The sequence below is a fragment of the Lasioglossum baleicum genome, chromosome 1 (assembly GCF_051020765.1).
Source record: "Lasioglossum baleicum chromosome 1, iyLasBale1, whole genome shotgun sequence".
NCBI lineage: Eukaryota > Metazoa > Arthropoda > Insecta > Hymenoptera > Halictidae > Lasioglossum > Lasioglossum baleicum.
In genome coordinates this window covers 15730238-15755146 of record NC_134929.1, presented here as the reverse complement: position 1 = coordinate 15755146, position 24909 = coordinate 15730238, and the positions used below count along the sequence as shown (strand labels likewise).

General features: G+C 36.2%; 2 protein-coding genes across 6 annotated transcripts in view; one reads left to right on the top strand and one right to left on the bottom strand.

Annotated features, from left to right (window-relative positions):
* Nucleotides 1-24909, bottom strand: part of LOC143206999 (uncharacterized) — a 121165-nt gene that overhangs the window by 19811 nt on the left and 76445 nt on the right. The gene's annotated exons all lie outside the window — the stretch shown is intronic.
* Centrocortin (cerebellar degeneration-related protein 2-like) overlaps nt 1-24909 on the top strand; it is a 115205-nt gene that overhangs the window by 18469 nt on the left and 71827 nt on the right. The window contains exon 1 of one of the 2 annotated variants that reach the window (XM_076419925.1): nt 14385-15351. The exons of the other annotated variant lie outside the window; for it this stretch is intronic. Coding sequence (XP_076276040.1) covers nt 15279-15351 — 73 coding nt within the window. The 5' untranslated portion in view covers nt 14385-15278. Of the gene's footprint in view, nt 1-14384; nt 15352-24909 lie in introns of those variants that run through there. 2 annotated transcript variants of the gene reach the window in all.

Genomic DNA, 24909 nt, shown 5'->3' with positions numbered 1-24909 from the left:
TGTACATATCTTTCTATGTCTTTAACGAATAATTTCTATTGTTTTTAAACCGGCACAAGAATTTCAGAATACGGCGAAAAAATAACCTGTAAATGAAAGTTGTTTAATTATCATTTCAAATGTCGAGGTTTTTATTTCTTGTCAAGTGTATCGCGACCCGTGACAGGAAATGTAATTGGCAATCATTCTTAAGACTTCTTTTTTCATGTGGAAGAGAAAGGCGAATCCATCTCATTACGCACAGGTTTGGTAGAACGATTTACAAGCATGGCCACCCACCCATTACAGTACATTGACTCCCACCTTTGAAAGTCCAAATTATTGTTCTAACCTAATTTCACTTTGTATCATGTCGTAATTTTTTTTCGGCTCCTTCGTAAGAAACTATGCACCCCAAATCACATGTAATGTCTCCTACAGATACTATGTCAGACTCTAATCCTATCACTAACCTAGGCACGCTACGTTTTTTTTACATTTATATCAACTAATGCATATGTATGCGAGCAATTAAGAAAGTGACTTTCACCCTGTATTTTGCATTTTTTTTTTTAAACTTGAATTCTGAGTAAGATCACGATTGTCAACGTTGCGGAAGTAGATATTGATCTAACACTGTTTTTACCATTTACTCTGCTTTCCCATTGATTTTTGTATTAATAATATACATAATAATAGTAATAAGAGTAACTATGTATAATAGTAATAACAATAATATGTATACATAAAATGTATTAAATTGTATTTATTGGCTGCTCTTTTCCTTGCGTAACCAGAAATTTGGAAATAATTATGCACGATTTAAGTACAATCTAGACCAATTAGCTTTGCATGTAACGTGAATGAAATGATTAGGTGGAAACCATTTCAATAGTTATCCGTAACTCCTTCTGAAACCTGCCCGTCTTTCATTACTTGCTTGGATATTAATGATAGTAGTAAGACTTGCACTTTCCACTTCTATCTCGCAGTTCCTCGTGGAAGTTCCCATCACGTTTTAACAGTTGATAGCTCATCATAATAAATACCCTTGCCTGCCTTGAAAAATATCCGAGCTCTGTTAGCGATGAGTGACTATTAATAATTTTAAGTGGGCGAAAAGTTTTCGGTTTCTCTTTATAGCAACGGCAATGTTATATACCTGTAATTATCGTTCGTCGACTTGGCTCGGTTTCTTCTAACTTCTCGAACTAATTTGTCTGGTTTCGACGAGCCGAGATTTTAAACGATTGTGAACGTGTGAGACAGGGATAACAAAACGATAACTTACAAACACAGTAGAGTCCCAATTAAAGCCGATTTTCGGTTCTGTGCTGTGACATAGACGAGTTATCTTTTCGTGGCCGCGTCAAAGACGCAACAAAAAATAGCATATCGGTGAGACAATAATGCAATAATGAAACTTCTTTACTTTTTTACCTACTTTTAGTGAAATTTCACCAATATACTTGCGACATTCTTCTAATTAAAATGACACCAAACAAGATACAGTTTGGCCCATATACAGGGTGGCCCACATAACTCTTAACAGCTCAAGGTGACCTTCATATCTCTAAAATAATGGCATAAAAACAAAGATTTTTTTGGTATCGTATGAGCCCCATTTTACCATTCAACTTTGTCCGTTCGTGTTAAAATCGATGACATAGTTTTCGAGATATTGAGCTGTTAAGAGTTATGTGGGCCACCCTGTATATTGTACATGTGTAAAGCATAATTTATAATTTATTATGTACATCTATAAAAATAAAATCGAAAATATAAGATAGTTAGCATTGCATTAGTATTTTAAACAATACAATAAGTTTTAAAATACAATAAAATTACAAAACTTCTGTTTTTCATTACTTTTTTTATGAGACTTTCCCCAACTTATTTGTGGCATTTTTCTAATTAAGATGACACTAAACACGATATAATTTTAACTGTATTTAGTGGTTTAATTGAACATAGAAGAGGACAGCGAGACGGTTGGCAAAAATTCAAAACTTATTGTATTGTTTAAAATAGCAATGCGATGCTTACTTTTTTATTTTCAATTTTCTTCTTATATGTATACGATAAATTGTAAATTATGCTTTACATGTACAGTAAATACGGTAAATTGTATCTTGTTTGGTGTCATTTTAATTAGAAAAATGTCGTAAGCATATTGGTAAAATTTCATTAAAAATAAGTAAAAAAATAAAGAAGTTTCATTGTTGCACTAGTATTGTCTCACCGATGCGTTACTTTTTGTTGCGCATGTCACAGCACAGAGGCCTGTAATCGGCTTATTGTTAGATTGGGACTTTACTGTGTTTGAAGTAATGTTATTCCGGAAGTGGCCAGGTCTGGTATGTAGTAGGTCGTTTGAAAGTCAAAGTAACCACGAAAATAGATTGTATGCTGAAAAATAGTGAAACAGGGCAACCTTTCAAGACGCGATACTGAGATTTCAGTTTACCTTAACTTATTCGACAGCATGCGGGGTACCTGTTATCTGATAGCGTTTAAGTGTATTTCGTCGTACGCAAGTGCATGCACTGTTTTCATTATGCGGCACGATACCTGCAAAAGTGATCGGCAGAGCGAAGGGAGAGTTGCAAAACAGATACCTCTTCCATTTCTACGATTAAGCGCAATTGCCCCGATTTCACGCCGCGCCGCCACTGATCCGATCTATCATCTAATACGTGTTAAACCTTTACCTCCGAGGTCGCCTAAACTAATTTCAACCTGACCTCTCTCCTCGCCGCTGAATATCCATTCAATCATATTTTTTCATCTACTTATGTCACGGAGAATCTATACAGTTTTGTTACGGTTCCAGAGCTATTTGTTAGACAACCTATAGATATTTCTTATAGGCAGAGTCGGGCAAAAATTTTATTCAAATAAAAATTTCAAATAAAGTGGGTTTTTTCCAAGTGGGGTTTAAACCCACTCTATTCAAAATTTCTATCTAAATAAAATTTTTGCCCAACTCTGCTTATAGATATAGACAACCTGTAGATATTTCCGCAAAACTTCCACAATTTTTAGCAGAAAGAACTAAATGAAGCCAGGGACCATAACTGTTATAACCAAAAAGAAAAAAAGTCATAGAATAACGAGTATCTCATCGATTAAAATCGTATTGGTGCCAATAAGGATTGTAAGTAACCGAAAATTTTTTCTCTTGTTGGCAAATGTTATCGTTGAGAGAAATTCATTTCGATCACTTATAACAGTTATCAATGAGAGAAATTTATTTGCATCGCTCATAACAGTTATTGATGAAGGAAATTTGTAATAGTTATTATTAAATAGTACAACTTTCAAATGGTAGACAATCAATTATTTCATAAATTTTTTATTCGTAAAATTAATTGCTGCAATCAAAACGTAATGTGACGAACAAACAGATTTTGTGTTGTTCTTACGGCCTGTTGATTCGTCTTGTTGTACGAAACCTTCTCAATGAATCTCACAGGCTTGCTCCGAAAAAGAGTAGAAAAGTCAATAAATAAGCAACCAAAATGAATTTTCTCATCAATAATTATTATGAACCAGTGAAAAGAAATTCGATCATCGATAACTGTTATGAGCAATCGAAACAGTTTTTCTTCATCGAAAACAGTTATCGAGGAGGATCCAATTTTTTGAACACTAATAACTGTTATTTGTAGCCAAAAACTATAAAAAATCGATATTTTTTAATCATTTTGTTCTTCGAATCTTTTTCTTTATATTTTGTGTACATTATCTTACATTTCAATAATAATCAACTTTTTATCAATGATTTTTATCGTAGAAAATTTTAGAGTTACTGTTATTTTTGGTGCCTGAATGAAGCAATTCTTCTACCTTAACTTCGTTCAGGACTGAAAAATCACAGATTTGAAGAATGACTTGAAAATGTCAGGCAATATTATTAAAAAGTCATGAACATCAGAATTAATAGGTTCTTAAGAGAGAGGTACTAATCTGTGGCAATTAGTCATGGATGTAACTGTACGCAGAGGAACATTATTTATTCGGACGGTAAACAAGTTTGATCGGGAGGGAAATAGTTGCTGTCGCACATCCTCGTTTAACGAGAGAAAATCTTCGAAGTTTCTAATCCCTTAACTCGGTATGCAGAAGGATCTCGCGCGTTAACTTTTACGAGCGGCGGGTTTAATCGTGACGACGCGGAAAAATTCACGAAACTCGTTGGAATCTAATATCGTGTTGATGTTGAATCGTTAGAGCTTGTCGTGATTTATCCAAACGTGGAACATGCTCAACGATCACTGGTATCGATCACCCACTGACCGTAGAAGGAAAAACGAGGATGGAAGTGGAAGGAAATCGAGAACATCGTTTGAATTTTTGCGGTCGCAGAGTATAATCTTGTACCTGGAATCGAATAGTACTGTTTCTGCCGTTAACATCGGTTCTGAATCTTGGAAGCCGAACAGATCCGGCAGTTATGCGAAAACGTACACTACCGATCAAAAGTATCCCGTGCATCTTGCACAGTAATTTCACTAACAAACAACTTTCCTGAAACAGCTTCATATTTTATTAATATCACTGCTATGTGTTTACAAACTTCACTGTACGATACACTCAATTCGTGTAAACATTTTCCTGTTTCCCATTTTATTTTACCACGCTTATATTAACTTGCCGTTTTGTTGTTCTAGGCGTCAAATATTGTAATCGAATTTTAACAGCGCCCACGAAGATTACGTCAATATAGTTTAGCGCTCCACGCTTTTATTCTTATAGTCACTAATGTCATGATTTTATGTAAATTTATATTAAATTTTTCTATCTATTAAGACACTAATTTCATAACCGAAGAAAGTTTGAACTAGTTGCTTAAAATTTTTGGGGAAAATATTATAAACCATTTAACTGGATTCGGTATTTTATGGAGAACCAGGAAAAAATTATTTTCTTCTTTTTAGTGCATTTTAATATAAGCGTGGTTTTTAAAAAGTTATTTTTTCATTTACGCTTGCACTGAAATCTATACATATTACATATATGTAACTGCCTATGAAAACGAACGTAATACATTCGAAACAAAGCTTCTCAAAGGCAAGTACTGTTTCCCACTTTGTATTAGTTGCTTCCAGAGCTGGGGAAAATAGTATTTTAAATAGTAAATGATAAATAATCCTATTTATTTTGAAGTATGTGTACAACTTTGAAAATAAAATATTTTATTTGATGCAGTAATTTTTGAAAATAAAATAATTTATTTGAGGCAGTAATTTATGAAAATAGTATTTTATTTGAAGAATATTGAAAATATTTGTATTTTATCTTTTTATTTTTAATTTCAATTTTAAATATTATTGCTGAAAATAATGGTTCGAATTCAATAGATTTATGGTTATAAATCGTTTCTTAACGATAAGATAGACTGTATGTTTATGCGGTTTCTCAAAAGTAAAATTTTTTTTTCGTGTTTCAGATAGTTTAAAATAGAAATATTTTATCTTCTGGATCAAATTGTTGAAATGGAAGTATTTTATTTTTAGGTTCAGATTGTTCAAATAGAAATATTTCATTTTCGAAATTGTATATCTTATTTAAAATACTATTTTCTTTCAGCAAAATAGAAACTAAAATATTAAATAGCATTTGAAATATTCGTTTCGCCAAATAATGCCCACCTCTGGTTTCTTCTTACGTAAACCTGATATAGAAGGTCTGAAAATAATTTATGATTTTTTCAAACAATGTTCCATAAGAATTTATAAACAATATGTAACACCTATTTAATGTAAGCCAAATGTAATAATATTGTACTTGCTATATAAACCACTTGGTTTAAAGCAATAACAAATAAATAAATATACATATGTAACTGCCGGCTCATTACCGAAGAGAATATCCCATAGATATCGTCAAATTTATGGTTGACTGGTTCACGTGTTGATTCTTGACGATAAGTTTCTGTTTACGATCCACGATGACAGCTAGGCGTTAGATTCACCGTTATTCGCGCTTAAACATTTAATGCCGAAGGTGTAATCCGCGATGCCGCAGCAAAATGATGGATGACCCAGAAAATACTAGGTATATTATCTTTGTTTGCATTGACTTTGAACCTTCCTGCGAGGATCGTGAAAAATTTTCGAAACGCAACAGGACATTTGAAATAGTACATTTCTAAATAAATCTAAGTAAATTAATCAATCTAAGCAAAGTGTGCAAGAATTTGTTAACCAGAATTGATTACTAAATTACCTTTAGTGTTGTTTATACTATGGGGCCGGAATAGCCGGAATAACTTTGAGCGCGGATATCTCGGAAACCATGCGAGATAGCGAAAAACTGAATTGAATCAATCTTATGGCATATTTTATCAGCTTTAATTTTGTATAGAATGGTCTTATCGATAGGACACATAGTTTCCGAGATATAAGCGGAAAACCGAAGAAGGGGACCTTCTACCTGCCCCCCAGCATCCTGCTCACCTCATAGGAGTAGGGACTTTTAGTATGTTTATCTACTAACTAGTCCAAACAAAGTCCCAAAGTTAAAAATTGTGATCCTTCCACCCCCCCTTATGAGCATTCATTGACTGGACTATACCTTTCATTTTTAAAATAATTCGGTTTGGACTTCTACATTTTGTTTAAGAAATTTCTTTAAAAATTGGTTTTCATCGAACAGATACTTTAGAATTTATAGTGTTACGCGGTCAGCAAGGTCACAAAAAAGTAGAACTACACGATCTAAGAAACATCACGGATCTGAGGATTTTCTTATAGGTCAAGACACAAAAATGTTCGAAGTGTAAGAAAATGAAAATTCATTTGAAGATTGGGAACAAAAGGAATATACATACCCGACACATATTTGTTTTTGCTCGTATGTCTACAAAAATGCGAATTTGCATAAACTTCCGCAATCTAGTAATGACTCGTTAATTACTGCAGCACGACTCTCCCCAGGTAACCGACCCACACGCTTGGCTGCTCTTGATGGCTGACCACATCGTATACTTTTCGTAATATGTGAATGAAATCTACGAATGGAATTGCTAGGTCTCTAGAACAATTTAGCTGACCCACTTTTCCGAATTACACATCTGTGACAATGAACAAAATAACTATTGAAATTCCCAATTGCACATCTATTACTCAATGAACAATTGTATAATTACTGTGAAAAATTCCGAATTTCACATCTATGATAATAAACAATTTTATAACTACTGTAATTCCGAATTAGACATCTATGACAATGAACAATTGTTTGTATTCAACTCTGTAAAAATGAAATAATCGTTGAAGGATGCGAACAAATTTTTCCTTATTTAAAGGTTTACCTGTCAAGGAAGGGATGCTGCACTCATATATCAAAAATCTCTTACCAAGAAGTAAAAAAATATTTACATTTTTTTTTCATCGAAGAATCCGCCACGTTTCTTTATTACAGTTCGCACTATTCTTGGCCTCCGCGTGATCAATTTTTTCATACTTTCTGTTGTTATACAGGGTGTCTCAGCTGAAGGAGGCCACCTAAATATCTCCTTTATTTTTAATGACACAAAAAATATGTATGGCATAATTTAAATGGTATCGGAGGAGGAATATCATAGAAGAACAATTTCTTTTTTCCGGTTATTTTTTCAAGGTCATCGTTATTTTTTTATCGGGAAAACATTTTTTTTATTCCATCTTATAGCGGCTGAAAAAATACAATTGAATGTGTTTAAGTCATTAACAAGATGGAATAAAAAAAAAAATAAATTTTCCCGATCAAAAATAACGATGACCTTGAAAAAACTGAAAAAATGACCGGACAAAAGAAATATTCCTCCTTCGATACCATTTAAATTATGCCATAAATATAAAGGAGATATTTAGGTGGCCTCCTTCAGCTGGGACACCTTGTATTATTCCATTCTCGTTCCAAAAATACTCCATAAATGTGTTTTCGAAGTAGGGCAAAAGTTTCGTAGCTGTCTATCCAGTTCATCCCATAATTGTCCTATGTAGTTATTACAGTTAAAGGTTCATAATCTATACGAAATACCAGAGTTTTACTAAAAACCAGAAGTGTCCTAATACTTATTTTTAATGAATTATTACATTGTAGTTGATGCAAATAGTTTTTACATATTTTTGACGTGTGTCCTGGATCATTATATTTATATTATGTAGTTAATACAGTTGAAGGATCATAATCTATACAAAATACCAGAGTGTTACTAATAACCAGAGGTGTCCTAAGACTTATGAAAGGAGTATCTGTAGAACTGCGACAGGAATAAAGTTTCTAATTAATTGCGGATGGAAATCACATCAAACAAATTAATATTCTTGAAAAATGTCAACGAGGTGAAAGCCGCTGTACAAATATGCGCCTCAATTTGTTGCTAAAAGTTTCCACATATCGATTGGCAACGAAGTTGTCAGTGCGTCCACAACCACCTACGACCTACACTATGCATGCGTTTACGTACGTTCGCGAAAGTAGTTCAAAGAGATTAATTTTCTTTTACTAATGACCCGATTCTTATTACTAATAACCTAGTTTCGAAGAAAATTCGTCGAAGAAGGAAACGCGTGTTCACTCGCAACACGTTCATATATTTAGTTGCTATGTAACTGGAATCATGGGTTTTTTCTTCTCGGCTAAAGGTAGAAGGTATTGGAAAAACAACGTTCGTGACACGCTGACCCATAGCGCTAATGACGCGCTTCATTGGTCGTGACAGCGTAATTGACAACCTGTAAGCCTTTCTTTCAGACTGTACGCAGCGGGGCATCTTGCTGATGCGATATTGCATAGACACGACGCGCGCAATATACACACAGCTGGGTTCATAGTTAGAGCGTCTAAGTGGATATTGCATAATGTTGCAGACATTTCGTGGACACGTTTTCGATTAAGTGGGACGTGAAGGATCAAAATCTATACAGTGAACCACGAAAGTATTTGAACGCACTTTAAAACAGTATATAGTATAACTTTTTTATAATTGTACCAAGCGACCTGATGCTCTGTAAGCAATTAGAAGCATTGGTTTACTAAATGATCTGCAAAAAAGATTTTCAAAAAATTGCAATTTACAAGGTTGAATGCAAAAATAAAAAAAGCATTTTTTTAAACTTCTTTATTTGGGACCTTAATGAAAATTTAAAATATACGTTTTGCCGATCTATATATTAGTTATATCTGTGGTTGTCAGGAAGAACGCCGCATGTCACATATTTTCACTTTCGAGATATTGCCGTTTAAAGTTTTGATCACTAATGCTTTGACTTATTGTTAGGACAGCGCTCGGATTTACTTACTGGCGACGGCCGAGTTTCGAAGGCTACGCCCCCTCCACCCGGCCGCGCGTCTCGCTCCCCGTGACGGCCATAGTTCGGAGCTCCTCAGGCGCGTTCCATACTCGCTACTCGTGGCGCCTAGGAGAACTAGGGACGAAACGGGGAGCGAGACGCGCGGCTGGGTCGAGGGGGCGTAGCCTTCGCAACTCGGCCGTCGCGAGTAAGTAAATCCGAGCGCTGACTTAGGACATCGGTTAAGTTGCAGTATTTTTTCTGGTAAATACGTAAATCCTATAGCGTAAAGCTCAATTAATGCATAAACTCTAATTTTTTTTTTATTTACAACCACAGAATGTACATGCTGAAAATTTCATCAAAATCGAGCAACATATCCAAGTGGTTAAGACGTCTTCTAGACGGCTCATAGACGTATGTTTAGACGATTTTGAGACGTCCGTACGAGGTCTTACAGGTCCATAAAATTAATTAAATATATACATATGTGATTGGTCATGTGTGGTGGTGTGTGGAAAATTTTTATTCTGCATAAAGATCCGCTGTCTACCTATGAATATTAATAAAATCGTTGAGGAAAATATTTGCAGCGTCTACCAATCATCAGAATGTAAGATAGCATCTGACGCAGACAGTATTTATGGCGAGGCTGCTGCGACCGAACAGACTATCGATCGGAATGAGAGAATGTTCCAATGCTGATTGCAATCCGGTGTCGAGTCACGTTCACGGAAGATATGTCGGATTATCACGGAAAATTTACAGGATCTCGCAAGGTTGATTCCGGAAAGATCTAAGACCCCCTCCTCTCTCTCTCTCTCATTCTCACGCGGCTCTTCCGCAAACAACGTTGCATCAAGAAACTGTTGACGGCGGCACGACGAAAGTACTCAATAACGCGCGCGGGACTTTTACTTCGCACGGGAGTTTGCGTGATTACATGGGACGCATGTTATGTTCATACAACCGAGGAAATTACGTATGATAATTCATGTGATCTCGCGTGTCACCTACTTTCATACTGGTTTTCTACATTCCGATTGGTTGCTATATTTGCTCTGACTGTTCGCGCACTTCAAAGAAAATCTATGCCATCCTAGTTCCCGCTGAACGAAAAGTGTGAACGATGGATCGATCGTAATCTGTTGGAGACCCAGAAAATGAAATGCCTGCGATCCATGAAATCGACCGTTTTCATCGACCAATTATTATCTATATAATTCCCATGGTCGTAGAAAATATTTGGCCACTGATCAGTTTCAATCAATACATACTCCGATTTAATAGTAGTAGTAGTAGTAGTAGTATTTATTTATTTCGACCTCGCGGCCAAGAAATTGAGCTTAGTTTACAGTTCTCCTATGCCACCCATCCTTCCATCCATCCATCCATTCTTCCACCCATCCATCCATGTTCCATGCCATACTCTATGTCTTATTGCTTATAATCAATGTTAATCTATCCTAATGTCTTACATCTAATATTGCCTCTCCCTCTCTCCTTCTGATTATTTCTTTCCTTTTTTTCTCGATACTCTTGAGCCAGTCTACTATCTCTCCCACTCTTCTATCTTGTATTGGGTTGGCAAATAAGTTCGTTCGGTTTTTGTGATTTATTCCACTCTAAAAAACCGAACGAACTTATTTGCCAACCCAATACTATCTTTTCTATAGGGTAAAGTGCCCAAATATGGTACAGTCCCCTATTATGGCACTACCTTAAATCTTGTAAAGGGGAAGTCGCACTCCAGTGAGAAAATCCTCAAACAATAGTTTACCATGTTTACTCAACAGTGTGCAGTGCAATCGCACCATTTTATAGATTTTAGTATCGATCCACCGCCAGTTGTGTCTCCACGTGTTGAATATTTTTGTGGTTAGATTTTCGATTGTATCTTTTCCGAGGAAGGTAAGTGATTTGGAAATATTTGAACATATCTGTAGTTTCAGTTTATTTATAGTAATGTTTGCCAACTGTTGGTTTGGGCTGAAATTCATTATCTCTATGTCAGTAGCTAACATTATCAGTCCACGTGGAGTTCCCAATATGGCACTACCAAGGGTTCCCTAATATGGGTATAGTTATATATTGACATTCTGGTGTGGGTGCCGAATATGGCACTAGGTGTCATATTAGGGACTCAAGGTGTACTGTATTAAGAACTCCTTTCGCTAGAACCTGCAAATGACATATCACAAAAAAATATCTTCCCAAGCTGTATTAATGACCCCAGAATCTTATAGGGAGGAAATGCATCTACAACTGGTAATTTTTTGGATGAAAAGGAGCATTCTAAAATAATAAAAAAAATGACATCAACAAAAAGTGGTTCTTTAGCTTCCCCAGGTGTCTCTCGCATGCACATCCTCTCTCTTCCTCTATTCTTCAATACTTATTCCCTTCTTCCATATTTCCACATCTTACTCTAGCCATCAGGCTCTGGCTGTCTCCTTTTCCTTTCTTCTCTAGGTACCTTGGTACCTTACTTCATGTATGTATTTATACCTATCACAGAACCTAGATGCCATTATTTTACTATATTGCCACTATCCCTGGTTTTGTCTATCCCTCTCCTTCAGAGTCTCGATAATTTCCATAGTTCCTTTTCCTTCCCTTCTTTCTTTTTCTATTCCCGCTCGACTTGTATCCCTTGTTGTTCAGGTATTCCGTTCTCTCTTTGCTATTTCTGGTTATCTCTCCCACCTTTTCTCTTTCCCTCAGGCATTCCTTTACCAAAACTCTTCCCTCGAATCTCTCCACTTTTTCTTCAAATCTTCACGCTTTCTCTTCAACTCTTATTCGTACCTTCTTTCTCATGGTTTCCTCCAGTACCATCACTCCGATTTAATATTTAATAATAATAAAATAATATGTAATTTTTTAAACAATGTGAATTTGTATACTGCGGAGCATAACTATAACACCACTAAAATTTTCAAGAGTTTTGAACATTCATCGCGAACCACCCCTTTGGAGGAAGTATGTACAACATTTTTGGAACACCCTTATAAGACTTTCTTATTATGTCCGTAGCGTTCCGACTAACTAATAAAAAATGATTTTAGTTACAAAAATGACAAGATTCTATTTATTTAGATTCTGTGCAATTTTTATAACAATATGTGCTTGGACAAAGAAATTTATCGAATCAATTTCGACGTCAGCAACTTCATAATTTCAATAATTGTGAAATGAAAAAGTCATTTGACCGCCAGGTTTAGTGTTAATTGAAATCTATTAATTCCTGCGGTTAATGTCGAATGTAAAAATTTGAAAGGTTCATAATATATTCTATTTGATGGAGAACATTATTACGACAGATTGTAAATAGCTAGTTGCTAGGAATTTAAAGGAAGTTAGGCAATTAAACTCGCCCTACATATTTCAGACCGCCGTAGTGAGAGGCGAGTCGATCAAACTCACCTGAACCAATGTTACTCGAACCGATCGCTTCAGGTGCGAAAGTGATCACTAGTTCAAGTAACCACGTCCACCAAAAAATGTGGTTTCCTACTTTCTCATTTTATGTACCTTAGTTTAATTATAATCTGTATAAAGCGTGGAAATGGATTATGGAAAATTATTACAAATTATGCAATATATCATCCGAAAAAGGAAAAAAAAGGACAAACTAAAAGTGGAAGTAGAGCCAAAGCAACACATGAATTTAATCTTTAGACTGACTATAATAAAAAAAAGAATAGGTGAAGGTACGCAAACAATAAAAGCATTAGAACAATTTTAAAGTATTGTTATATCATTTTCAATCTATTAAACCAATTAAAAAAGAATATTCATCCTTACCTTACACCTTTTTATTTTTAAACATTCTTTAAATATTTTTAATTGAAACATTTTTATTTTACATAAATATCCGAAGTATCTTTGTGCAAAATGCAAATGCGAGGTGGAGGCAGAGCACTTGCGGTGTTTAATATTACACCAAAATTGTGTTTGGCAACTTGGTTACGAAATAATTTAAGTATTTATTCGTTATAAACATTTTTAGTTAAGTCGAAGTATTCTACCTGAGACAAAAGAGCTAAAAAATGATTAGAAACAAAGTAAACCGTTCGTTGGAATAAATCAGCTAATATTAGTTCACCTTGTGCATAAGAGAAGATAAGAACTCGCTATACCAGTCACTACCAGCTAATTACTATAGCCATGTGAAACTAAGAGAGAATGTATATAATTTGAAAGACTAACGTCATTCTCATAGGAAATCGATTGCGCGAGTAAATACTCGCTTATATTTGAAAGACGAAAATATCGAACAGAAAATAAAAATTGTAAATTAAGACGACAGTATGTAAAACACAAAATTAAGACTTTTAAATGATAATTACGATTTTTTGGAATATTCTGCAACAATCCTATTTATTTTTTACATGTATACAGGGTATCCCAGCTAAAAGAGGCCACCTAAATATCTCCTTTGCAGGGTCATAGCTCGAGTTGAATGGTCTCAACTAAGGAATAATCTGAAAAGAATAATTTTCTTCAAGGTAACTCACATTTTCTAAATTAAGAAAACCTGTATTTTTCTCTATTGCATTTTACAGTAGAAGAAATAGTGCAGTTTTGACTATGCCTGGATTGTGACCTTCCGATGACCTTGAACACTAGTAATGTGAAGAAATTATTGAAATGGCGTGTGATCTTACTGCTTCTACTCCAAGTAGACAGCGGATTTGATGCATTTATGACAAAAATGAATAGGTGTGTAATTAAAATGCATTAAAAACATTAAACGAAATTAAAAATAATTTTATATTATTCTGAACCTATTGAACATATCAAGAGAGAAAATAGATTTCTGTCACTCCGGTTTGTTGCAGTTCAGCTAGAAAATTTGGATTTTTCACAAAGATTCGCAATCGATTTTTTCGAACGGCTACACCGGACAATCCACTTAACGCGCGAATAGAAGAGCAATGGGGTTCGAGTTTTCCGTTGGCGCTGATTAGCGAAGGAGCCAGTCGGGAAACCCGAAGAACCAATTAACGCAGTCATTCCCTCCCACGAGCACGAGGTATGGTGGCGAGAACCGAGAACGGGGAGCACCCTAAATTGTCGATACGCGACGGTGCTCGGCGTCGATAGCTCGCTGGCACACCGACGCGACAGGCCGACGGACACACTGATACCGGCCCGTTGTGTCCCTGTCTCTCTCCTCTCGTCCGGCGTGGCATCGCATTGTCGGCGCAGACGCCGTGGCAGCTCTTATTGATCGCGGTTGTTGGTGGTGCTTGGTGTCCCTGCACGCGTTATGCGTCGTCGTCTTTCGCGACGTAGCAACGGTGCTGGACAGGGTTCTCGCCGCGTTTCCGTTTCCGTCTCCGTCTCTGGTCCGTATCGTAACACCGAGGTAGCCGACGACCGTACCGGTGACGACATCGCAACACCAGAGTAGCAGACGTGTCTGCCTCCGTGTCCGATAGTTGGTAGTGTGGGTGATCGGTCGAACACGCTCGACGGGGATCCAGGAAGATCGAGGATCGTCGGGGTGGTGATGCGATTGAAGGGCAGCAAGTTGTGATCGCATCTGTGAGTCGGAGAGTATCATCCCCCGCCGTCCAGGTCGGTTGGTGCTGATCAGAAAAAGATTGCCGAGGCGAGATCGCTCTGTTCAGCTCCGGGGAAACGAAAACGCGCTAGTTTGCTAGCAGGTGGTTCACGCGGACGACGATATCGCGCGATATCCTTTCCATCGTCGAGTGAAAGTGACCGACCGTCGCGGCGGTGAAGCGTTCTCGAGTCGGCCGGATGCTCGGCCGACAGGTGCGTTCGTAGAGGCTCTCTGTTCGCCGCGCCGGGTAAGGTGTTCGCCGACAACACGACTCCATGACCACCAACCATTGGTTCAGCCAGCAACGCTAACCGTTCCCGACCAATCCCGTGAGCGCGCCAGCGGCTAGCCGGCTTTTCTCTAGTCCTGTCGCTGATCGACACGGTTACGACGACCCGGCTCGAGGATCACGAGGACCAGGTCCTCTTCATCGACCAACCATGAGTCTGCTGTCCTCCATCGGCAGTGTCCGGCGTCTAGCGGACGAGGAGACCGATCACAATATGCTCCAGGGTAAATCTCAAACGATCACGGCCTCCGCCGTTCGTTCTCGTTCATTTATTTCAGGTTCACGCTCAAGGTCGGCCCCGTGCAGTCGCAACACCGAGCCCCCGGAATCCTCGAACAAGTTTTCGTGGCTGACCTCGAGACGCGATCGATCACGCGCGGAGAACGTGCTCCTCCGCGTATCATACGCGCACCACACCCACGCGAACGTGAAACCTATGAAACATCAGTTTGCCGTGGTTTCGCGATTTTTGGAAAGCCGTCGGTTCACTACCGACTCGGGTACGCTCGCCGTGCCAACTATCTCCTCTGCGCACCGCCGCTTTGACAGTCTGGAACACGATGACTCATCGACACGGCTTCTGAATCGAATAGTTGCTGCAGCTGCACCGGGGGCCTTGAGCGCACGCGATGCATGTCTCGCTCTTAACAATGAAAGCAACAGACGTACGCAACCGTCTCCGGCTCTTCCGTCGCGATTTTTCCAGTTGCGAATATTTTGCGCGAGACTCCGGTCTCTCTTTCTTCTCCTTACAACCCCCATGGTGAAGATTTACCCGTTTGTACATACTGAGAAATGATTCTCCCCTTTCTGTCCGTGTTGTGGCTAGTGATGCAGTGCAAAATCGCTAACCGTGCCAAGCACTTATATTTAGTATATTTTTTTATGAAAAATAACACCCCAAAGCTTATAACAAGCTCATGGGAGTGACTAAAATATACATGTTGCATCAGGTTGCATATACTGACGTGGTAACAGTATATTGACCGGCTTCACGTTTTCAATAATATTTAATAAAGATGCTTCCATCAGAAGTTATTCAATGAATTTCTTTATTTAAATAAGCGCAGTCTTGTCATTTTTATAAAACAATGTATATGTCCGACACATTTTGTAGCTTCTATTTATTGCAATCGATGCAGACAATTTTTATTTCGCATAAATTTGATCCACAGTTAAATGATCAATATTCGTTTTCTCCTCTTTGAATTCGTGAAACGTTTCTCTGTGCTTGTGTTGTGCATTTCTTCAAAATGTGTCGCAAGCACAGAATTACAAATCAATTATAAAATCGTGGAAGTCATACCTAAATCATTAACCCTTTGCACTCGGAGCCATTTTAACTCGAAAATTAAACATTTCTTCCGACCTAGAATAATTCCATTCTATCTGACTTTTTCCAATTCATGGATATGGAAAATTGGTGCAATACCTCGTACAATACTTAAATATTTAGTAATTGATTAGATGCCAACATATTTAATAATATACACAATATTTTGAATAATGGTACAACAGAACGTGTCACAATCTAACAAATATTTCGTTGATTTAATGTGTAAAGCAACAATGCGTGGAATATTGTGGTAGTGTCTTTTGTGCAACTATTAATGAAACCGATTGGATCCGTGTCCCGTTTTTGGAAGACCATGCGCGTGTTTTCTCCGTCTGGGATCTTTGGACGATAAAAAGTTATCTCTGGTCATTATTGACTCTTGAACCTACGACCAATCCGCGTGGCACAACGTCGACGCGATAAGCCGTAATTTATGGACGATAATGAACTTGTTCTTAATACCGAATCGGCCTGCGCCGTTCCAAACGTATTTTACTTACTCGCGCTCTATATAGGCGTTATTGATCGTCTTTTTATTACGTTCATTGGGATGAATGTTTTGATCGGGGCAGATTCCAGACCTGCGCAGTAGAGGAAATAATGGCACGAGTGTGAAATGCTCTTTCTGGAATTTAACCTGTTCGATAAGGACAGTGATCGGCGAACTCATTAGTTAACCCCTTGGCGTATTTTAACGAGTCAGCCTCGTCATGAAGATTTTAACAAAGTCCAACCAATATGATTGCTACGGCGTTTCCTTTTAGATGAAATAAAATTTGATTCGTTCGTAATTAATATTTTAGCATTCAAATAAATGTAGCCATACGAAAAATACAAATTTTCTTTTCCCTTCTACGATATTTTTGGGGTTAAATACGTTTTAACCACTGTAACAAAGTCTAACAAATATGAATGCTACGTGTTTCCTTTTAGATGAAATAAAATTTGATTCGTTCGTAATTAATATTTAAGCACTAAAATAAATATAGACATACAAAAAATATAAATTTTCTTTTCCCTTCTATGACATTTTTGGGGATAAAGACGTTTTAATCACTGTGAGTGCAAAGAAAATGGTACGGCAAGGGGTTAAAGGGAATTAGAGTTAGAGTTAGAATTTATCAAGTAGTTACGATGATAACCTCTGGTCTTTCTCTTGAATTTCGAAATATTTTCTCTTGACATTAGCGTCACATTACGATTACTAAATATCGATGATAAATTGAAAATTTTAATATGTATTCCAGTTTTTCCGTATTCTTTCGATATTATTTTTTTAAAGCTTCCACGTTGCTTCCACTGTGTTTTTCTTTTTTTCGAGGTCCTGGCTGAAAGACTTCAGAAGTGCTTCAGATCCTTAATAAAAACATTGCATGCGGAAATTATACTACATTATGAGATACAAGCATGACATTCATTTTGTAATCGTCCTTGGCACAATTTTCTATTGCATCGTTTTGATGTAGTGGGTAAGAATGGAATGATCATTATAAAATTGTCGATGATAAAGCATTTCTCGACATAATCCTATAGAGATGTCAAAATCTTATACCATTAAGTTTAAAAAGAATTATACTTTTTAAAGAAACTAATTCAATACCAGTTTATTTCTTACATCCACATGCAAGCATATTACGTTTATTCTATGTCTACTGTGCGAGGAATTCCAACAAAAACGAGTGCACGGTTTGTTAAACCTTTGATAGACGTACGAAGTTTCAGTGATCCTAAAAGATTGGATAAACTGATTATCTGACTGATAAGTTTGTATACAAAGATTCAATCGACTATAGTTCACAGTTGTGCAAGAGTTAGTAACTCAAGCGAGACAATACACAATGATAATTGTGACAACAACCTGACACACATCTATTGATACGATAAGAAAGGGGTCTAAGAAACTGTGTTGTACTCTCTCCAATTAGCTATTATTTAGGCGTATATAAGGAGACTAAATAGTGGAGCTGTACATTATACATGCATGCATATTCAACCTGGGAACATTAACGTCTTCTCACGATTTAATTGATCAAATTACGTGCCATTGAATAATCGTTATATGATACGTTTTTGTTTATTATGATTGCAGACTCTTAAAATTATTTCGCAGTAATTCTAGGTTCTCTGAAGTTTTTGTATATTCATACAATTCTAAATCTCCTCTAATATAATGTAAGGAAAAGCTGGAAGGAAAAACGGGTTAGTTAACAAAACTGGGCACACGGATAACCAGAACTGAGTTAAGTTATGTTAACACTAAACCTACCGAGCACTAAAAGCGATGAAAATGTTTTAGCTTGCAAAAATCGACGAGGCTTTATTTATTTAGATTTCGCGCAATTCTTTGGATAAAGTCTTGGATAAAGAAATTTATCGAATCAATTTCCATGCAAGTAACTTCATCATTTCAATAATTGTAAGATGAAAAATATAAAATCGGTCTTAAGTTAACGACCGACTTGTTCATCGCGGGCGCTCGTTTCAATCTGCCTTCTTTTTTGCAATCTGTTGGCGATCGTAATTTTACAATTCTTCTGTTATTTCTGATTTTCTATCTTGTGATATTCATCTACATAATATTACGTAGCACGAATTGAACACGCGGATTGAACTGTTGACGAACTTGTTCGATTGTTAGTCGTATTACAGCTTTCGGAACATGTTGCAATTAAAAGTTTTAATAGCATACCTCCCATGAAACTTGTTTAAACGATACTTACAACGAAACTAAAATTCGATTGCAGTACTGTTACCAACCCTTAAGGGATCGTATGTCTAATACGAAGGGTGCGAACCCTCCTATCGTGTTGCCATGAGTTCCAAGTCCCCTTTTCCGTTTCCCTAAAATTACGAGACGAAGATCAATAATTCTTTCACCATGTGCAGTTAGCAAGTACGTCTCCTTCCATTCGTAAATGTGCACACATATACAGGGTATTTGCGAAATCGTAGTATAACCGGGTAGGTGGTGATTCTACATGCAACAATAAGTCAAATGAAAGGAATAACATTTTTTCGTTTGGCAGCTCGTTTTCGAGAAAATCGAGTTTGAAAATGCAGCGAATGCACGTGCTATTGCATAGGAATCGTCTGACACGTCTGACCATGGTCAACCAATTCTACTTTGTGCGTATACTAAACCAGAGAGGATATCTGACTAAACTAAAGCACGCGAACCTGGCGGAACTTCAACCCTTTTAGTGCCGACCTAACAAGGGAAGGACCCCAAATGTCCGACTTCGATTTTGGTAATTTTTTCTGAGATAATGGTATATGGATCCCTAATTATGTATGAAAAATGTTAGGTGTAGTTACTTTTAAAGATATAAACAATTAAAGTTTCATTGTTTTCGATGTTCCATTAGCTGTGTAAGCAGGTTGCGTGATTCACAGGTATGAAACTTTAATTGTTTATATCTTTAAAACTATTGAGTAACTACACCTAATATTTTGCATACATAATTAGGGATCCATAATACCATCATCTCACTAAAATTATCAAAATCGAAGTCGGACACTTGGGGTCTTTCCCTTGTAAGTGACGACCTAAGGTTTGGGAAAAAGCTCATAAAAAACAATATACGAATGATATTTACAAAATTCAAAAAGGAGCATATTATAATTGTTTTTCTATATTTGTTGAAAATCATACAAATAACATAAATGTAAAACATTATGAAAAACAGGAAAATTGATTCTCTTTTACGAACAATATTTGCACATAAGAAAAATTATCGTTTGATCATAGCTTTATACGGGGTGTCTCAAAATCCCTTCAACATCCGGAAATGTTGAAGTTCCTGAGATTATTTGAACATTTTCCTTTGCAAAAATGGCATCCGTGGCTTTGTTAAGGAGTTATTAATGAAAAACACCGATCAATCAAAGCTTCGTGATGAAGGTACAGTACGAAATAGAAATGACCAAATTCATTGAATATATTTAGATTAATTTTGCAGTTTACCTCCTATCATATGATCGATTACATACACATGTTCTGATAAAATTAATATATAAGTTGTCAATTGCTTTATCAGCTACACGACAGACAACTGATATGCTAAATATATCGATTTCTTCCTGTTTTCTCGACTATCGTATATTTATATTAGTGTGAATATAGATTTTTATTAAAGATTAGGAACTTCACGTGCTTCATGCTCCTTGCTAAAATCAATCTTTGATAGTATATTCTACATTCTATGGTTTTCACCAGTGTTCATATGTTGTTCCATTACTTCTTTTTCTATTATTTCTCATTACTAGACTGCGGATGTTTATGCAAAGACGAATTTTAAGAAACTGGATAAGATAGAATCTTATTTTCCGTGGTAGTAGCTTTTTTAGATCTGGAATAAATTAAAATCGTAGTATATTCTGTCATATTTTATATTCTAGCATTTTTTGAAAATTTTTAGAAGCCATAATTGCACAAAAATCCGCAGTCTACTCATTACATACTTTATACAAAATGTTTTTTACATATAAATCGGTCACATTCACAACATTTTAAGGTAGTACTGACATTTTTACATAATATACATCTAATTGTGATTAGTTAGTATAAGACTGCGGATCTTTATGCGTTTACAGCAAAATTGAGTAGAGGAAATTCAAAATTGTTGAGAAGTTTTTAAAATTCATTAAGGGAAGAAGGGAAGAAATAATATTCAATTTAGTTTCTATTTCTTGCAATCGATGCAGACAATTTTTACCATTGTTAATGGTAAACAATATTACATTATTCTACACTTGCACTACTATCGCAATTTTTGAAAAAATTTCTTTTCACATCCTGTTTGCCAAAAAGTTCAAATCATATAGTCCAATATTAAAAAAGTAATCGTTATTTTAGAGCGTCCGAATATTAATGGGAGTCACTGTACAGGGTTTACAAATTCTTCAGCTGCATATTCGAGAACAATTTATTGTTGCGCAGTTCGTAACAGTTAGAGGAAATTGGTTCTCGAGGAAGTGTATCCCTTCCTGCCAGACTACCACTAGACTACCACTTTATTTAAACCCGCAAACAATAGAGTATTTGGATTATTACGGTCAACATTGTAATTAATACACTAATTACAGTTAAAGATAAGATGCGTGAACTGTGTGAAAATGCATTCTTAAAAACAAATTAGCTGGGAAATGTACATGCATATTCTCACCATGAATTCATGGTTACATGCATACATGACACTGACTTTTCCCGAAGAGAAAAGCTATCTTATCGCCTCATTATTACTGTATTATAACATGTCATAACATTGTTCATTGATCTTTACACTTTGAAGACTGATTCATCGCATGACGCTGATCGTGTGACTTTGATACTTATTCAGATTTGATAGCATATAAAAAGATTTGAATGATACTGAAAATGAATTATAACTAAATATCAATACAATGGAAAAAGCTAGGTTTATACAATTTTAACTTTTATATTATGTTACATATGTCGAAATGAAAAAGAAAGATTGGGTAAACTTTACTTTTACCGGACTCAAAATTTGTGCCTTTCTCCTATAAATTATGATGAAGTTTCGATCCTGTAGGATCAATGGATCAGCAGTTATGCTTGCTTAAAGTTGAGTAGTCTGCAGTGGTTTTGACAGGTAAGGGCGCCGCCATATTGGTTTGTAGTGACAATCGCGTGCCGGTCCTTGCCCCCCTCCGACCTAATTACAATCAACTCGGTAAGCGGCGCGCGACCGTCACTACAAACTAATATGGCGGCGCCCTTACCTGTCAAAAACACTGCAGATTGCTCAACTTTAAGCAAGCATGACTCCTGAACCATTGATCCCACAGGATCGAAACTTCGATCAACAACCGCCTCGAGTACAATTCTACTGGATTACATACCAAATACATCATAATTAATAAAATTTATAAAATATCACGAAAAATTGTTTTCATATTCCTTTTTGATAAGTTACTTTCGATCAGTTCCATTTATGACGTTCACTTTCTTTCACAAAGTCCGCGTGTATCTTATAATGAGCATCGAAGCTTCGGAAATTGAAGGGTGCGTGACACGCCGTTAACGAGGCTCGAAATATATCACCTGCAAGGTGTACGGACATATTTATGGGGCAGCGAATTTAGCTTGTGACGTGAAAAAGAATCGCTCGCGTAAGCGGTTCGACGAAAGGGAGAAAGGAAACCGAACTTTCTCGCACAGGACGACATACAATCAAAATATTATACGTGCCTATTTCCGACCGCAATGAGTAGAAGTAACACAATCCTCTCTCCTGCATTGACTTCTGCGCCGTATCCGACACGAGAACACCTCGCCAGCGTGCTTTACTTTCCGTAGGCATTGTCTAGTTCAACTTCTAGTTGAACGCTTCAAGGCTTCGCACTGAAAACTATCTCGTAGCCGGGGTTAGCGTCAAAAGCGTTACGCATTTTCTGCACGAGTTGTGTTACAACAGGGAGCTTTTGTTATGCGATACTGCGCGGGCAATATTATAGTTGTACACCGTTGCATCTACTTTACGCAGCGTGAACGTTCGAGAATATTTCGTCAGAATTAGGGAAATTACTTCGAGAACGGCGAAGGATATACTATTAGGTTGTTTGGAAAGTAATTTCGTTTGTCGCTACATTTATTTTAATGCCGAAATATTGATTACAAACAAATCAAATATTATTTCATTTAAAAAGAAAGGCGTAACATTCGTATTTGTTAGACTTTGTTAAGAATCTTCAGCACGAGTGTGACTCGTTAAAATACGGCAAGGGTGTAAGCTGCATCTCCTGAGTGCTACGTCATTTTCTCAGTGCTATTTCTTCAAGGAGGCTGTATGTTATTGTTTAGTTCTTGCATTCCACAACGCAATTTTAAGGATATTTGATGGTTATGGCTTTAAGTTCTGTAAGGCACTACTGCTTATTTAAGGCACTTATACTGTATTCTAATCATAGATCAAGCTAGGATAAATCATCCAAACGTCAGGGAAATATTAGAATTAAAAGGGCTCTTGTCTACTACACGAAATGATTCTTCTAAAACCATCCAAAAATTTGTTATCAGAAAGCAGAAGTGTTTGAGTTTGTAGTGACTCAATCAAACCGTGCATTTTGTATGTTTGAGAAAACGAAATGACTTTCCGAACGACCTAATAGGTTGTAGAATGTAGGGAGAGAGAGAGAGAGAGTATACTGGACTATACAAGAATACACCAGATATATTGTATTATATATTCCATATATTCTGGAATATATTATATGAACCGTTTATTTTGAAAGTATCCTAAGTTCTGAAGCAAATTTTAACCAATATATTTAAAATCACAAAGATTTTGTAGAAAGGATGCAAATTTTTATTTTGGAAGTGGCCTAATAATGTGACCCTAAATTCTTAGTATCAGGACATTCGTTTTTACCGAATGACAGAGATTTCGGCGTCGTAGAAATGTCATTAAAGAAAAATAATTTACTGCTTGTTCCCCAAGATTAATATAATGTTATCAAGAAGTGCCGGAAAGGTGATAACTTTATTTTAAATGAAATGAAACAAGAGGATTTTATATCAACAAGATTTTTGGAGGATGCAATCTTTAAAAGGGTAAAGAATTCTAACGGAGAATTGATAAGACGACACATATTATTTACTTAATAATTACTATTATTTTAATAGGAATTGTAAATTTAATTTTCTTAGATACACTTAAGGAGTCGGATACATTGGTATCCTATACGTATATTTTTAATTTCATTGACAAGAGCAAGCTCTTAAATATCTCAATTTAAACTTAACTGGACATAGGCCACTTTCAAAATAAACGGCTCATATTTTCTATATATTCTGGAATATATTGTATGATTCCATATATTCTGGAATGTACTAGAATATACTGCAACATTCTGGAATATACTAGAATATACTGAAACATTCTGGAATACACTAGAATATACTAAAACATTCTGGAACATACTAGAATATACTGGAGCAATCTGGAACATACTAGAATATACTAAAGTATAAAAAAGAATGCTAGAATAGTATACTAGAATGTACTTAGTACATAATATACTAGTTCATAATAATAATTTTAACAGACATGCGGCTCTCGACAGGTCGCTCTAGTTAAAATTTGCAATTAAGAAACATTTTAATCGAGAAAAATAATTGTTATACTTCCGACTAGACTGCGGATCTGTATGCAAGATAAAAAATGTTTGCATTGATTGCAAGACACAGGAGTCAAAAAGAAATTTCTTTCTTCTTTTAACCATCTTATCAACGCGAAACTTGTACATTGGTGGCCTTAAATCTTTTTCATAGATCCACTGTTTCAAATTGTACATACCCATTTTTGTCATAAATGCATGAAATCCGCAGTCTACTTATGACTTTTTCTTCATATTGATCACAGTTAAACTCACGAATACTGTTCCGCTCGCATTTGTTTGTTTCGATACGACGCGCGTTGCACTA